Here is a 16,649-nt window from a genome sequence, read left to right on the forward strand (position 1 = left end):
CGGGAGTACAGTCTCAAAGCTGTTAAACTAGGAACGCCCACGTTTTCCGATTCCCAGCATGCGGGAGTGGAACAAGCAGAGATCAGGAAATCAACCTCACTCCTTAAACTTAGTTGTAGTTTTGAAAAAACACGATTACCCCCAAATGCATCAGTAAGGATAAAATCCGGTAACTAACGATACCTAGCTTTTGATCTCCAGAACGCATTTGGAAGTAGTTTTCACATTCCTGCATGTTTGTAAAGTGATCTGGACAATGATTTTTAGGCCAAAAATGTCCGAAACGTTCCTTTTAAGGAGGAAACCGATGCCTTTGCTGCCTGAATGAAGGACATTTTTTATGTACAAGACAGTCACTGGGGCACACGAGTGTATAGCCGGCTGGGCACATTAAAGTCGGACGCAGATGACAAACGACGTAAAAGGAATAAAAATGCAATCTGGTGGCTGGTTGGGCTAATGTGGATGTTAGGTTGATGAAGCGTTGTTGTCGCTCTGTGTATTGTTGCCATGTTATTACCGGTAATGTAGAAGAGGACTGCAACTGAATAAATTAACTAGCTAGCTATATATTAAACAACTGCTGAAGCCTACATGTAAGGATGATATTGGTGTTCATTACTATTTGACACATTTCTTTGAGTTATAGGCATAATATCCCCAGTCTCATCTTCCCACACATTATTTACTTGCAGCAAATGGAACAACTAAACTAGCTTTACCAAGCACCGCCAGGCAAGATCTTTCAAACACAAAGTCTGAGTTAGCAGGGCTCAACGCTGACTTATTTTTTTTTACAAGGAGTACTTGTAAATTGAAGAGCACACTTCAAATATTTTTCATTAAGAAGCCTTTTTTTTGTAGTAACGCCACCATGATTGCGCCATATCTGCTCTTGTGTATTCTCCATGGCACTTGGGCTGCGGTACAATGAAGTAATCATTGCAAAAACAATTATTATCTGGGCGAGAAAAATTGGGGCACTGGTGCTCCTAAATAAATAAAAAATCTAGGTCGCACAGCAAAATATTTAGGTGCATATGCGAGTAAAATGGTCGCACTGTAGAGCCCTGGGTGGTGAAGTCTGTTCAAGGAATAACTGTTAACAACCATTTTCTCTCCTTCCACAGACATAATGTCAGAAGGGGACAGTGTTGGTGAATCGATCCATGGGAAACCATCCACAATCGGCAGCTTCTTCACACGGGTTGGACAGGTACTGCTGCCGGTGCCTTTAGTTGTTCTCGTCAAGAGGAAAGTGAAATAGGCTAAACCAAATAGAACTCTGCACCACTGTTTTGATGAAGATAGACATTGGACCCACTGTCACGGTGGTGCCACATAGAAAGACTGGAATTTCCACTTCAGTTAAGACGATGTTGAAACAGTGCTTTATCTAATGGTTATAGTAGTTCTCCTGGTAATGGTTGTGCACTGTGTCTCTGGTTGGTGTCTTTTCCAGATCTATCAGTCATGGCTAGACAAGTCAACGCCGTTCTCCATAGGGCGATGGGGAGTCACTCTTTCTCTAACGGCCATCTACATGATCAGAGTGTACATATTACAGGTAGAGCCACACACCACACTCAGGGCTTATCCTGAGCCGCATTCAGGAGAGTGCAACATACCGAACACTCCACATAGAAATGCCATGAGCAGAGCTGACATAATTTCTTCCTCCACATGTCAAAAAGGCACGTCTGTTCTGCACAATATATTTCTATCGGAACGTTCCACAACATTATACCCTACTGAATACGCACCTGACGTCCTTAAAGGTGGCCTCGGCAATGTGACACTTCATTATACACAGTGGGACAACTTTCTCCTTACAGGCATAAACAGTCAAAGTCAAATCTGCCAAGATGCGGGCATGCCTCAGGCGAGAGAGCACGTTTGGAAGAGCCTATAAGTGGCTTGTCAGATTTGAAATCTGTTTGCCTATGATAACGTTATATTGCCAAGTCTAACCGTTAAGACATTTTCGGGGGGCATCTGTGTGAAGGTGTACTGTTTTCTTCTAGACTAGTATTGCTCCAGATATTTTCACCTCAGTCAGTGATGCATTTACAAATTGAATTACGGAATATACATTTTTACGCTTATTTCATTCACAGTTTGCAGGTGGGAATGCATGACATTCAAATCAACACTAATATGAGGTTTTCTCTGCTCCCTCCAGGGTTGGTATATTGTAACATATGCTCTGGGAATCTACCATCTTAACCTGTTCATCGCTTTTCTATCACCAAAAGTGGATCCATCAATGCTTGACGAAGGCAAGTTAGAGTTCACTGAACCACGCCACATTCCTTTGGTTGCGGTCATGTTCAAGATGTTTACTTTTAGTGTTTTCTAGTGCTCACTCTTCACTAAGACACAATCAAAAATATCTTGTTGCTCAGACTCCATGGTGCGGCTAGAGAGTAAGTAAAAAAAAAAATAAAAAAAAAGAAGCTTTGACTAGGGGTGCATCTTTGGCTTTCAAGCCAACTCGATAACGCGTCTTAATACACTAGCATATACAATTCAAAAATAATACCTTATAGTTTGGGAAGACTCAATACTATACGGTTTAGTTCAATGCAATTACATTTTTATTTGCAGTCTGGATAATTAATCCTTATCATGACTAGACAAAGACTATATAAAACATAATTACCAAATTACCCATCATTTCAGAAAACAGCAAACTACAAAATTAGATCCCAAAATTCAGAAAGAGATGCATGTTTAGTACAGTTCAGTGTACTTACAAGTAGTATTGTGGATAAAGATTGGTTGGTTTACCTTGCCCTTGGGAAAGTGAAAGGGGGATATCTAGTCAGTTGTACAACAGAATGCATTCAACTTAAATGTGCCTTCTGCATTTAACCCTTTGTCACGCCTACTCATTTAAAATGGGGGATGCACTGGTTAAGTGGGGTCTATTTGATGTGTGTTAATTACTCACATTGCTGCTGCAAGGTGCGAATTTTTTTACTGAATGGATTTGGACTGAATTGGTGGGGCAATCATCTCATACCAGTTTTTAGAAACACATTGTACACTAGAGAAACAAGTTATTGGAGAGCTCTTTTGCTTCCAATGTGGTGAGAGTAACAAAGAAAGGGTTCTCTTTGAAAGGTCTTTGGTTGCTATGTAAATACTATTTTAACGCCTTTTAGTGACATTTTGGTATTTAAAACAGAATGCAAGGTGTTTACTCCAGTATTCTTATTGGGATGCCGTTGGGATCAGTTTTCTAAATCTTTAGTCACTGTTCTTGTTTTGAGTCCATTTGATTGGCTCGGAACGTGACCACTGATCCTTGTAACCTTGCTCCTCCTCCACTCACCTGTAGATGAGGGCCCGGCGCTCCCCACCAAGCAGAACGAGGAGTTCCGCCCGTTCATCAGGAGGTTGCCCGAATTCAAATTCTGGTGAGAGCCCCTAATCACCGTCATCTACCCAGCCTGGCCTTTCACTGAACTGGGTTGAGCCACAGGCTTGTGCATGCATCATTTGTGCTCCCTTGTCCTGATATCCTACCACAGTCTCCTGTTTGAATATTCTTTCATCAATCATTCACCAATGGTTACGATATGTTGTTTTTTTTGGACCATTTGCATGGAAGTTCATTTTGTGGGGTCAGCAACACATCATAATGCACAAAATCAATGCACTATAATACATTACAATAAAATGGAAAGTGAGAACACACATATTCACTGTGACATGTACAATACTGTCCGACCATGTATGTGTGTTGTGTCCTATGTCCAACTATAGCCTGGTTCACCGAAAATAAGCTCCTGCACACTGCCCTTGCAGAGTAGCTCGCTCACCCGACAATGTAAAGAGGTTCTTGGCTTGTGAAAGTATACTTCCTGAAGGATGCTGCACTAGGATGGCTCTATGGACTGTTACTGGAAAGCTTTGTTTTACATACTCTCCTTACTATCAAGGCTATATGTGGATATAGCATACAGTGCCTTCAAAGTATTCAGACCCCTTTTTGTTACGTTACAGCCTCATTCTAAAATAGATTAAATAAAAATCAGCAATCTACACACCCCATTATGACAACGCGAAAACAGGTTTTTAGACATTTTTTCAAATGTATTAAAAATAAAACACCTTATTGACATACCGTGGCAAGAAAAAGTATGTGAACACTTTGGAATTACCTGGATTTCTGCATAAATTGGTCATAAAATTTGATCTGATCATCTAAGTCACAACAATAGACACACAGTGTGCTTAACTTCCTGCGGATTAGTGGGACGCTACCGTCCCATTTTGACAATTTCCGGTGAAATGGCAGAGCGCCAAATTCAAATTAAATTACTATAAATATTAAACTTTCGTGAATTCACAAGTGCAATACATCAAAATCAGCTTAACTTGTTGTTAATCCAGCTAAGGTGTCAGATTTCAAAAAGGCTTTACGGCGAAAGCAAACCATGCGATTATCTGAGGACAGCGCCCAGCACACAAATGCATAACAAATCATTTTCAACCAGGGAGTTGCGACACGAAAGTCAGAAATAGCGATATAAAAAATGCCTTACCTTTTGAAGATCTTCTTCTTTTGGCACTCCAAAAGATCTCAGTTACATTACAAATGGTCCTTTTGTTCGATAATGTCCTTTATATCCATAAAAACTCAGTTTAGCTGGCGCGCTTCAGTCAATAATCCACTCGGTTTCCCTCCTTCAAAATGCATACAAAATGAATCCCAAACGTTACCAATAAACTTATACAAACAAGTCAATCAATGTTTATAATCAATCCTTAGGTACCCTAATACGCAAATAAACAATACAATTTAAGACGGAGAACCGTTATTGTCTTTACCAGAGAAAAATACCAAAGAACGCGCTCTGTCACGTTTGGAAACACTACAGCCAAAATGGGAGCCACCTAGAAAAACTACTATTTCTGGGTCATTTTTCCAAAAACCAGCCTGAAACTCCTTCTAAAGACTGTTGACATCTAGTGGAAATCCTTGGAACTGCAATCGGGCATGATTTCACCCTATTATATAAGTGCCAGCCATTGAAATCAGTGGAAGGATTATTTTTTGGGGGGGTTTGTCCTCGGGGTTTCGCCTGCCATTTCAGTTCTGTTATACTCACAGACATTATTTTAACAGTTTTAGAAACTTTAGAGTGTTTTCTATCCAAATCTACCAATTATATGCATATCCTAGCTTCTGGGCCTGAGTAGCAGGCAGTTTACTTTGGGCACGCTTTTCATCCGGACGTCAAAATACCGTCCCCTATCCCAAAGAAGTTAAACTAATAACACACACATTGTTGTATTTTTCTTGTCTATATTGAATACATTATTTAAACATTGACAGTGTAGGTTGGGGAAAGTATGTGAACCCCAAAAGCTAATTGGGGTCTGCTAACCTGAAGTCCAATCAATGAGACAAGATTGGAGATGTTGGTTAGAGCTGTCCTGCCCTATAAAAAAACTAAATTTGAGTTTGCTATTCACAAGAAGCATTGCCTGATGTGAACCATGCCTCGAACAAAAGAGATCTCATAAAAGAGATCTAATTTTTGACTTGCATAAAACTGGAAAGGGTTACAAAAGTATCTCTAAAAGCCTTGATGTTCATCAATCAACGGTAAGACAAATTGTCTATAAATGAAGAAAGTTAAGCACTGTTGCTAATCTCTCTAGTAGTGGGTGTCCTGCTGATGTACATTTTGCTGGATAATGTAAGGCTATCTGTCCGCCAATTGAAGCTCAACAGAAGTTGGGTGGTGCAACAGGACAACGACCCAAAACACAGAAGTAAATCAACAACAAAATTGCTTCAACAGAAGAAAATACGCTTTCTGGAGTAACCCTGTCAGAGTCCTGACCTCAACCCGATTGAGATGCTGTGGCATGACCTCAAGAGAGCAGTTCACATCAGACATCCCAAGAATATTCCTGAACTAAAACAGTTTTGTAAAGAGGAATAGTCAAAAATTTCTCCTGACCATTGTGCAGGTCTGATCCGCAACTACAGAAAACGTTTGGTTGAGGTTATTGCTGCCAAAGGAGGGTCAACCAGTTATTAAATCCAAGGGTTCACATACTTTTTTCACCCTGCACTGTGAATATCTAAATGGTGTGTTCAATAAAGACATGAAAATGTATAATTGTTTATTAGTTTAAGCAGACTGTGTTTGTCTGTTGTTGTGACTTGGATGAAGATCAGATCTAGGCCGGGTGGCCTAGACCTGGTCGCCCGGCCAAACTGAGCAGTTGGGGAGAAGGGCCTTGGTCAGGGAGGTGACCAAGAACCCGATGGTCACTGACAGCTCTAGAGTTCCTCTGTGGAGATGGGAGAAACTCCAAGCGGGTGCCTTCCGTCTGGCCGCTCTACCATAAAGGCCTGATTGTTGGAGTGCTGCAGAAATGGTTCTTGTTGGAGTGCTGCAGAGACAATAATTTCTGCAGCACTCCAGCAATCAGGCCTTTATGGTAGAGTGGCCAGATGGAAGTCACTCCTCAGTAAAAGGCACATGAAAGCCCACTTGGAGTTTGCCAAAAGGAACCTTAAGACTCTCAAACCATGAGAAACAAGATTCTCTGGTCTGATGAAACCAAGATTGAACTATTTGGCCTGAATGCCAAGCGTCACATCTGGAGGAAACCTGGCACCATCCCTACAGTGAAGCACGGTGGTGGCAGCATCATGCTGTGGGGATGTTTTTCAGCGGCAGGGACTGGGAGACTAGTCACGATCGAGGCAAAGATGAACGGAGCAAAGAACAGAGAGATCCTTGATGAAAACCTGCTTCATAGTGCTCAGGACCTCGGACTGGGGCGTTGGTTCACCTTCCAACAGGACAACGACCTCTAAGCACACAGCCAAGACAACGCAGCAGTGGTTTCGGGACAAGTCTCTGAATGTCCTTGAGCCCGGATTTGAACCCGATCGAACATCTCTGGAGAGACCTGATAATAACTGTGCAGCAACACTCCCCATCCAATCTGACAGAGCTTGAGAGGATCTGCATAGAAAAATGGGAGAAACTGCTCAAATACAGGTGTGCCAAGCTTGTAGCGTCATGCCCAAGAAGACTCAATGCTGTAATCGCTGCCAAAGGGGCTTCAACAAAGTACTGAGTACGGTCTGAATACTTATGTAAATGTAATAGTCCAGTTTATTTTAATTAGCGGGGGGGAAAAACTGTTCTTGCTTTGTCAGTATGGGATATTGTGTGAAGATTGTTGAGGGGGGGGGGGGGGGGGACTATTGAATCCATTTTAGAATAAGGCTGTAACGTAACAATGTGGGGAAAGTGAAGGGGTCTGAATACTTTCCGAAGGTGTATTCAGACCCCTTGACTTGGTGTCACTGACTGATATGTTGTTGCCCATACCTATGATGATCGGAAACAGAAACCTCTGGTGGTTAGCTTTGTGGTATCCTTCTGGGCTCGTATTCACAAAGAGTCTCAGACTACGAGAGCTGATCTAGGATCAGTTTAGCATTTTAGATCATAACTATATGCATCGACGGGACCTGATCCTAGACCATCTGTGACGCTTTGTGAATATGGGTCCTGTTTTTTTATTTTGACAACTTTATGGCCATGAGTGTGAAATTACAACTACTATTATTTTCCAACTACTACACATCCTTATTGTATGTTTTATGTCGGTTCCTTTTTTTTGTCTGCAGGCATTCGGCAACGAAAGGCATCGTCATTGCCATGATTTGCACATTCTTCGAAGCCTTCAATGTGCCTGTGTTCTGGCCCATACTCGTAATGTACTTCATCATGCTTTTCTGCATCACCATGAAGAGGCAGATCAAGGTATGGGAAACCCAGTGACACTGCTGCTGACTGCATGATAGTCGTATCAGACGCGTCATAGCTAGATGTACAGTCGCTAGTTAGTCTACACACCCCTTGCACAGTCATCACATTTTGCTGCCTTAAAACTCAATCTAAAAAGGGAATAAGTTCTTTCTTTTTCCTACCGATCTACACAACCAACTCCACTTTTTTTTTTAAAGTGAAGAAAAATACATGTCAGAGCTCAGGGTCTCCGCTTCACAGCTCTGTATGGGTTTTGACTGACAGATGTTCTGAACTTGAGCACCTCGTGCGACAAGACGTTGCCCCCATCCCTTCCGCTAATAGGGCAACTTTTGCGAATGTTTTAGGGAAATTATGTAAATTAAGAGGGCTATGTATTTTGAAAGATGAGATGTTGAGGATTATAATAAATACTGCTTTGATGTCATACAAGTAAGCCAAACACCCGTGAGTCCAAATATGCACTTCACATTTCCATAGCATAAAATTCATGTCATTATACAGTGCCAACGTTTATGATCCCTATGTTGGCTGTACAGTTACAAGGTGACATGGCGTCATACCCTGGGTTGTTTTGGACAGAATGAGCCTGTTTGTCTATTGTGAAGAAAATTTGCCGCGGCACACCCACCTGAATGCACTCATGACTCCTTTCTACACGCACCAGAATGACAATCTGTTTCTCTGAATTGAATTGTGAACGGCTAACACTGTAGTATCATATTTTGTAACTTAGCTAGTCATGTTCGCAATAGAACAAGCTTTCAAATGATGCTCACCTGACCTAGATTGCTATTTACTGTATAATGGACCGTTTCTGGATTGCGTGAACAGTAATTGTGTGATAGTGGGGATGCAGGGTTGTGTTCCAATCAAAACATCTACAAGTGTGCTTGCTCTAGTTCTTCAACGGCACAGCTTGGAGAGCTCAAAAACCACCTTATAGTTGAAGACTCTTCTTTGAAACATAAAATTGCATTGAAATTACTTAGGAACTGTGCACACTTTGGAGAGGGCTCTCAGGCGAACAGGCTCCGAGACAGCTTCTACCCCCACAGCCATAATACTGCTAAATAGACAATTAATGGGACCCAAACTATCTGCACTGACTCTATCTTGCACTGACCCTACGCACACTTACTAGACTGTATATACAAACCATATACACACACTCACATACACAAACTACATTGATACTCCCACACAAAACCCACAGACATTCACATATACTACATACGCACACTTTACCTTGCCATCATGTACATATCTACCTCCAATACCTCATACCTCTGCACATTGATCTGGTACTGGTACTCCTCCATTCTTGTGAATTTTATTTTATTCCTCTTGTTACTATTTTATTTATTTATTTTAAACTCTGCGTTGTTGGGAAGGGTTTGTGAGCAAGTATTTCACGGTAAAGTTTACACCAGTTGTATTCGGCATGTGACAATTTGATTTGAATTGTTCCGCATAAAAATAAAACTATCCCAGGGTTAGGTTTTCAGAAGACTGAGGCGTGTTTTCCTTCAACTTTTGACAAACATACCCATGGCATGGTGCTGCCACCACATTACATGAAAATACAAAATTTACTGAGCTTGAGCAATTTTGCCAAAAACAATGGATATATACACTTTGTACAAAACATTTAAGAACATCTTCCTAAAATGTTGTTGCATCCCCCCGCCCAGGTTGACGCCAATGCTTCCCACAGTTGTTTCAAGTTGGCTGGATGTTCTTTGGGTGGTGGACCATTCATGATCCACATGGGGAAACGGTTAAGTGTGAAAAACCTAGCAGCGTTGCATTTCTTAACACACTCAAACCGGTGCGCTTGGCACCTACTACCATACCACGTTCAAAGGCACTTAAATATTTTGTCTCACCCATTCACCCTCTGAATGGCGCACACAAATCAAATCGCATTTTATTTGTCACATAAACGTGTTTAGCAGATGTTATTGTGGGTGTAGCGACATGCTTGTGTTTCTAGCTCCAACAGTGCAGTAATATTGAACAATACACACAATATAAAGGAATGGAATTAAGAATATATAAATATTTGGATGAGCGATGTCAGAGTGGCATAGACTAAGATACAGTAGAATAGGTTAGAATACAGTATATACATATGAGATGAGTAATGCAAAATATGTAAACATTAAAGTGACCAGTGATTTCAAGTCTCTCTATACTGCAGCAGCTTCTAATGTGCTAGCGATGGCTATTTAACAGTTTGATGGCCTTGAGATAGAAGCTGTTTTTCAGTCACTCGGTCCCAGCTTTGATGCACCTGTATTGACCTCGCGTTCTGGACGATAGCGGGGTGAACAGGCATAGGCTCGGGTGGTGGTTGTTCTTGATGATCTTTTTGTCCTGGAGGGCAGGTAGCTTGCCCTCGGTGATGCATTGGGCAGACCGCAACACCCTCTACAGAGCCCTGCGGTTGTGGTTGGTGCTGTTGCCGTACCAGGCGGTGATACAGCCCGACAGGATGCATCTGTACAAGTTTGTGAGGGTTTTTGGTGCCAGGCCAAATTTATTCAGCCTCCAGAGTTTGAAGAGGGGCTGTTGCGCCGCCTTCGCCACACTGTCTGTGTGGGTGGACAATTTCAGTTTGTCAGTGATGTGTACGCCGAGGAACTTGAAGCTTTCCACCTTCTCCACTGCGGTCCCGTCCACGATCAGCTCCTTTGTTTTGTTGACGTTGGGTGAGAGGTTATTTTCCTGAAACCACACTCCCAGGGCCCTTACCTCTCATTATTGTTGGTAATCAGGCCTACTACTGTTGTCGTCTGCAAACTTGATGATTGAGTTGGAGGCGTGCGTGGTCATGCTGTCATGGGTGAACAGGGAGTACAGGAGGGGGCTGAGCACGCATCCTTGTGGGGCCCCAGTGTTGAGGATCAGTGAAGTGGAGATGTTGTTTCCTACCTTCACCACCTGGGGGTGGCCCGTCACGAAGTCCAGGACCCAGTTGCACAGCTATAGTCAATGAACCGCATTCTTACATAGGTATTCCTCTTGTCCAGATGGGATAGGGCAGTGTGCAGTGTGATGGCAATTGCATCGTCTGTGGATCTATTGGGGCGGTAAGCAAATTGAAGTGGGTCTAGGCTGTCAGGTAAGGTAGAGGTGATATGATCCTTGACTAGTTTCAAAGCACTTCATGATGACAGAAGTGAGTGCTATGGGGCGATTAGTCATTTAGTTCAGTTACCTTTTGCTTTCTTGGGTACAGGAACAATGTTGGACAATTGTGAAGCATGTGGGGACAACAGACTGGGATAGGGAGAGATTGAATATGTCCGTGAACACTCCAGCCAGCTGGTCTGCACGTGCTCTGAGGACGCGGCTAGGGAGGCCGTCTGGGCCTGCAGCCTTACGAGGGTTAACACGCTTAAATGTGTTACTCACGTCAGCCACAGAGAAGGAGAGCCCACAGTCCTTGATAGCGGGCCGCGTTGACACTGTGTTATCCTCAAAGCAGGCGAAGAAGGTGTGTAGCTTGTCCGGGTGCAAGACGTCAGTGTCCGGGACGTGGCTGGTTTTCCCTTTGTAATCTGTGATTGACTGTAGACCCTGCCACATACGTCTCGAGTCTGAGCCGTTGAATTGTGACTCCACTTTGTCTCTATACTGACCTTTGGCCTGTTTGATTGCCTTACGGAGGGAATAACTACACTATTGGTATTCGGCTATATTCCCAGTCACATTGCCATGGTTAAATTTGATGGTTCGCTCTTTCAGTTTTACGTGAATGCTGCCATCTATCCACGGTTTCTGGTTAGGGTAGGTTTTAATAGTCACAGTGGGTACAACATCTCCTATACATTTCCTGATAAACTCAGTCACCATATCCATGTATTCGTCTGTTGTTCTCAGAGGCTACCTGGAACATTTCCCAGTCTGCGTGATCAAAACAATCTTGACGCGTGGATTCCGATTGGTCAGACCAGTGTTGAATAGTCCTTAGCACGTGTACTTCCTGTTTCAGTTTCTGCCTTTCGGAAGGGAGGAGCAAAATGGAGTCATGATCACATTTGCCGAAGGGAGGGCGTGGGAGGGCCTTGTAGGCATCCCAGAAGTTGGAGTAGCCAGTGGTCCAAGTGTTTTTTTTTTTATCAGCGCGAGTACTACAGTCAATGTGCTGATAGAACTTCAGTAATGTTTTCCTCAAATTTGCTTTAAAATCCCCAGCTACAATTGTGAGCTATTCTAGGTCGGGTGAACAAAAGGACTTGTGTTCCTGTATGTTATCACATTCACACCATGAGTAGTTAATCATGAAACATACACCCTCACTCTTATTCTTCCCGGAGAGATATTTATTCCTGTCTGCGCGATGAACTGAGAACGCAGCTGGCTCAACGGACTCAGACAGTATATCCCGAGAGAGCCATGTTTCCATAAAACTGAGTATGTTACAATCCCTGATGTCTCTCTGGAAGGAAATGCTTGCCCTGATCTCGTCAACTTTATCCAGAGACTGAACATTAGCGAGTAATCTACTCGGAAGCGGTGGGTGGTGTCTGCACCTCGTGAGTCGGACTAAAAGTCCACTCCGAGTACCCCCTTCCCGCCGGCGGTGTTTTGGAACAGCCTCTGGAATCAGTTAAATTGCCCCGGAGGGTATGAACAAAGGATCCGATTCGGGATAGTCATATTCCTGGTCATTATGCTGGTGAGTTACCGCCGCTCTGATATCCAAAGGTTCTTCCTGACAGTATGTAATAACATTTTTATTTATTTATTTCACCTTTATTTAACCAGGTAGGCTAGTTGAGAACAAGTTCTCATTTGCAACTGCGACCTGGCCAAGATAAAGCATAGCAATTCGACACATACAACAACAGAGTTACACATGGCATAAACAAAACATACAGTCAATAATACAGTAGAAAAAAAGAAAACAAAGTCTATATACAGTGAGTGCAAATGAGGTAAGGGAGTTAAGGCAATAAATAGGCCATGGTGGCGAAGTAATTACAATATAGCAATTAAACACTGGAATGGTAGATGTGCAGAAGATGAATATGCAAGTAGAGATTCTGGGGTGCAAAGGAGCAAGATAAATAAATACAGTATAGGGATGAGGTAGATAGATGGGCTGTTTACATATGGGCTATGTACAGGTGCAGTGATCTGTGAGCTGCTCTGACATCTGGTGCTTAAAGCTAGTGAGGGAGATATGAGTCTCCAGCTTCGGTGATTTTTGCAGTTCGTTCCAGTCATTGGCAGCAGAGAACTGGAAGGAAAGGCGACCAAAGGAGGAATTGGCTTTGGGGGTGACCAGTGAGATATACCTGCTGGAGCGCGTGCTACGAGCGGGTGCTGCTATGGTGACCAGTGAGCTGAGATAAGGCGGGGCTTTACCTAGCAGAGACTTGTAGATAAACTGTAGCCAGTGGGTTTGGCGACGAGTATGAAGCGAGGGCCAACCAACGAGAGCGTACAGGTCACATTGGTGGGTAGTATATGGGGCTTTGGTGACAAAACGGATGGCACTGTGATAGACTGCATCCAATTTGTTGAGTAGAGTGTTGGAGGCTATTTTATAGATGGCATCGCCGAAGTCGAGGATCGGTTGGATGGTATGTTTGGCAGCATGAGTGAAGGATGCTTTGTTGCGATATATAGCCGATTCTAGATTTAATTTTGGATTGGAGATGCTTAATGTGAGTCTGGAAGGAGAGTTTACAGTCTAACCAGACACCTAGGTATTTGTAGTTGTCCACATATTCTAAGTCAGAGCCATCCAGAGTAGTGATGCTGGACGTGCGGGCGGTGATTGATTGAATAGCATGCATTTAGTTTTACTTGCATTTAAGAGCAGTTGGAGGCCAACGAAGGAGAGTTGTATGGCATTGAAGCTCGTCTGGAGGTTAGTTAACACAGTGTCCAAAGAGGGGCCAGAAGTATACAGAATGGTGTCGTCTGCGTAGAGGTGGATCAGGGAATCACCAGCAGCAAGAGCAACATCATTGCTGTATACAGAGAAGAGAGTCGGCCCGAGAATTGAACCCTGTGGCACACACATAGAGACTGCCAGAGGTCCGGACAACAGACCCTCCGATTTGACACACTGAACTCTATCAGAGAAGTAGTTGGTAAACCAGGCGAGGAAATCATTTGAGAAACCAAGGCTGTCGAGTCTGCCAATAAGAATGTGGTGATTGACAGAGTCGAAAGCCTTGGCCAGGTTGATGAATACGGCTGCACAGTAATGTCTCTTATCGATGGCGGTTATGATATCGTTTAGGACCCTGAGCGTGGCTGAGGTGGGAGAAGGTACGGTGGGATTCGAAGTGGTCGGTAATCTGTTTGTTAACTTGGCTTTCGAAGACCTTAGAAAGACAGGGTAGGATAGATATACAGTGGGGAGAACAAGTATTTGACACACTGCCGATTTTGCAGGTTTTCCTACTTACAAAGCATGTAGAGGTCTGTAGTTTTATCATAGGTACAATTCAACTGTGAGAGACGGAATCTAAAACAAAAATCCAGAAAATCACATTGTATGATTTTTAAGTAATTCATTTTCATTTTATTGCATGACATAAGTATTTGATCACCTACCAACCAGTAAGAATTCTGGCTCTCACAGACCTCCAACCTCTCCACAATGGCCAAGACCAGAGAGCTGTGTAAGGACATCAGGGATAAAATTGTAGACCTGCACAAGGCTGGGATGGGCTACAGGACAATAGGCAAGCAGCTTGGTGAGAAGGCAACAACTGTTGGCGCAATTATTAGAAAATGGAAGAAGTTCAAGATGACGGTCAATCACCCTCGGTCTGGGGCTCCATGCAAGATCTCACCTCGTGGGGCATCAATGATCATGAGGAAGGTGAGGGATCAGCCCGAGCTGGGACCACAGTCTCAAAGAAAACCATTAGTAACACACTACGCCGTCATGGATTAAAATCCTGCAGCGCACGCAAGGTCCCCCTGCTCATGCCAGCGCATGTCCAGGCACGTATTAAGTTTGCCAATGACCATCTGGATGATCCAGAGGAGGAATGGGAGAAGGTCATGTGGTCTGATGAGACAAAAATAGAGCTTTTGGTCTAAATTCCACTCGCCGTGTTTGGAGGAAGAAGAAGGATGAGTACAACCCCAAGAACACCATCCCAACCGTGAAGCATGGAGGTGGAAACATCATTCTTTGGGGATGCTTTTCTGCAAAGGGGACAGGACGACTGCACCGTATTGAGGGGTGGATGGATGGGGCCATGTATCGCGAGATCTTGGCCAACAACCTCCTTCCCTCAGTAAGAGCATTGAAGATGGGTCGTGGCTGGGTCTTCCAGCATGACAACGACCCGAAACACACAGCCAGGGCAACTAAGGAGTGGCTCCGTAAGAAGCATCTCAAGGTCCTGGAGTGGCCTAGCCAGTCTCCAGACCTGAACCCAATAGAAAATCTTTGGAGGGAGCTGAAAGTCCATATTGCCCAGCGACAGCCCCGCAACCTGAAGGATCTGGAGAAGGTCTGTATGGAGGAGTGGGCCAAAATCCCTGCTGCAGTGTGTGCAAACCTGGTCAAGAACTACAGGAAACGTATGATCTCTGTAATTGCAAACAAAGGTTTCTGTACCAAATATTAAGTTATGCTTTTCTGATGTATCAAATACTTATGTCATGCAATAAAATGCAAATTAATTACTTAAAAATCATACAAAGTGATTTTTTGGGGATTTTAGATTTTAGATTCCGTCTCTCACAGTTGAAGTGTACCTATGATAAAAATTACAGACCTCTACATGCTTTGTAAGTAGGAAAACCTGCAAAATCGGCAGTGTATCAAATACTTGTTCTCCCCACTGTAGGTCTGTAGCAGTTTGGGTCTAGAGTGTCACCCCCTTTGAAGAGTTGGATGACCGCGGCAGCTTTCCAATCTTTGGGAATCTCAGACGATACGAAAGAGAGGTTGAACAGGCTAGTAATAGGGGTTGCAACAATTTTGGCAGATAATTTTAGAAAGAGAGGGTCCAGATTGTCTAGCCCGGCTGATTTGTAGGGGTCCAGATTTTGCAGATCTTTCAGAACATCAGCTATCTGGATTTGGGTGAAGGAGAAATGGTGGGGGCTTGGGCGGGTTGCTGTGGAGGGTGCCGGGCAGTTAACCGGGGTAGGGGTAGCCAGGTGGAAAGCATGGCCAGCCATAGAGAAATGCTTATTGAAATTCTCAATTATAGTGGTAACAGTGTTTCCTAGCCTCAGAGCAGTGGGCAGCTGGGAGGAGGTGCTCTTATTCTCCATGGACTTTATAGTGTCACAGAACTTTTTGGGGTTTGTGCTACAGGATGCAAATTTCTGTTTGAAAAAGCTAGCCTTAGCTTTCCTAACTGCCTGTGTATAATTGTTCCTAACTTCCCTGAAAAGTTGCATATCACGGGGGCTATTCGATGCTAATGCAGAACGCCACAGGATGTTTTTGTGCTGGTCAAGGGCAGACAGGTCTGGAGTGAACCAAGGACTATATCTATTCCTAGTTCTAAATGTTTTGAATGGGGCATGCTTATTTAAGATGGTGAGGAAGGCACTTTTAAAGAATAACCAGGCATCCTCTACTGACGGGATGAGGTCAATGTCATTCCAGGATACCCCGGCCAGGTCGATTAGAAAGGCCTGCTCGCAGAAGTGTTTTAGGGAGCGTTTGACAGTGATGAGGGGTGGTCGTTTGATCGCAGACCCATTACGGATGCAGGCAATGAGGCAGTGATCGCTGAGATCTTGATTGAAAACAGCAGAGGTGTATTTGGAGGGCGAGTTAGTTAGGATGATATCTATGAGGGTGCCCGTGTTTTACGGATTTGGGGTTGT

At 43.5% G+C, this 16,649-nt stretch overlaps 1 protein-coding gene across 2 annotated transcripts in view; it reads left to right on the forward strand.

Moving 5' to 3' along the window:
* The window catches only part of rer1 (retention in endoplasmic reticulum sorting receptor 1), a 28,678-nt gene that overhangs the window by 7,865 nt on the left and 4,164 nt on the right, over positions 1 to 16,649 (forward strand). For both annotated transcript variants that reach the window (XM_039008432.1, XM_039008433.1), the window contains exons 2-6: positions 1,131 to 1,216; positions 1,463 to 1,567; positions 2,183 to 2,279; positions 3,344 to 3,422; positions 7,676 to 7,811. In XM_039008432.1, the coding sequence (XP_038864360.1) occupies positions 1,136 to 1,216; positions 1,463 to 1,567; positions 2,183 to 2,279; positions 3,344 to 3,422; positions 7,676 to 7,811 (498 nt within the window). In that variant the 5' untranslated portion in view covers positions 1,131 to 1,135. The remainder of the gene's footprint in view (positions 1 to 1,130; positions 1,217 to 1,462; positions 1,568 to 2,182; positions 2,280 to 3,343; positions 3,423 to 7,675; positions 7,812 to 16,649) is intronic.

The sequence above is a fragment of the Salvelinus namaycush genome, chromosome 14, assembly GCF_016432855.1.
Source record: "Salvelinus namaycush isolate Seneca chromosome 14, SaNama_1.0, whole genome shotgun sequence".
In the NCBI taxonomy this organism is placed as follows: domain Eukaryota; kingdom Metazoa; phylum Chordata; class Actinopteri; order Salmoniformes; family Salmonidae; genus Salvelinus; species Salvelinus namaycush.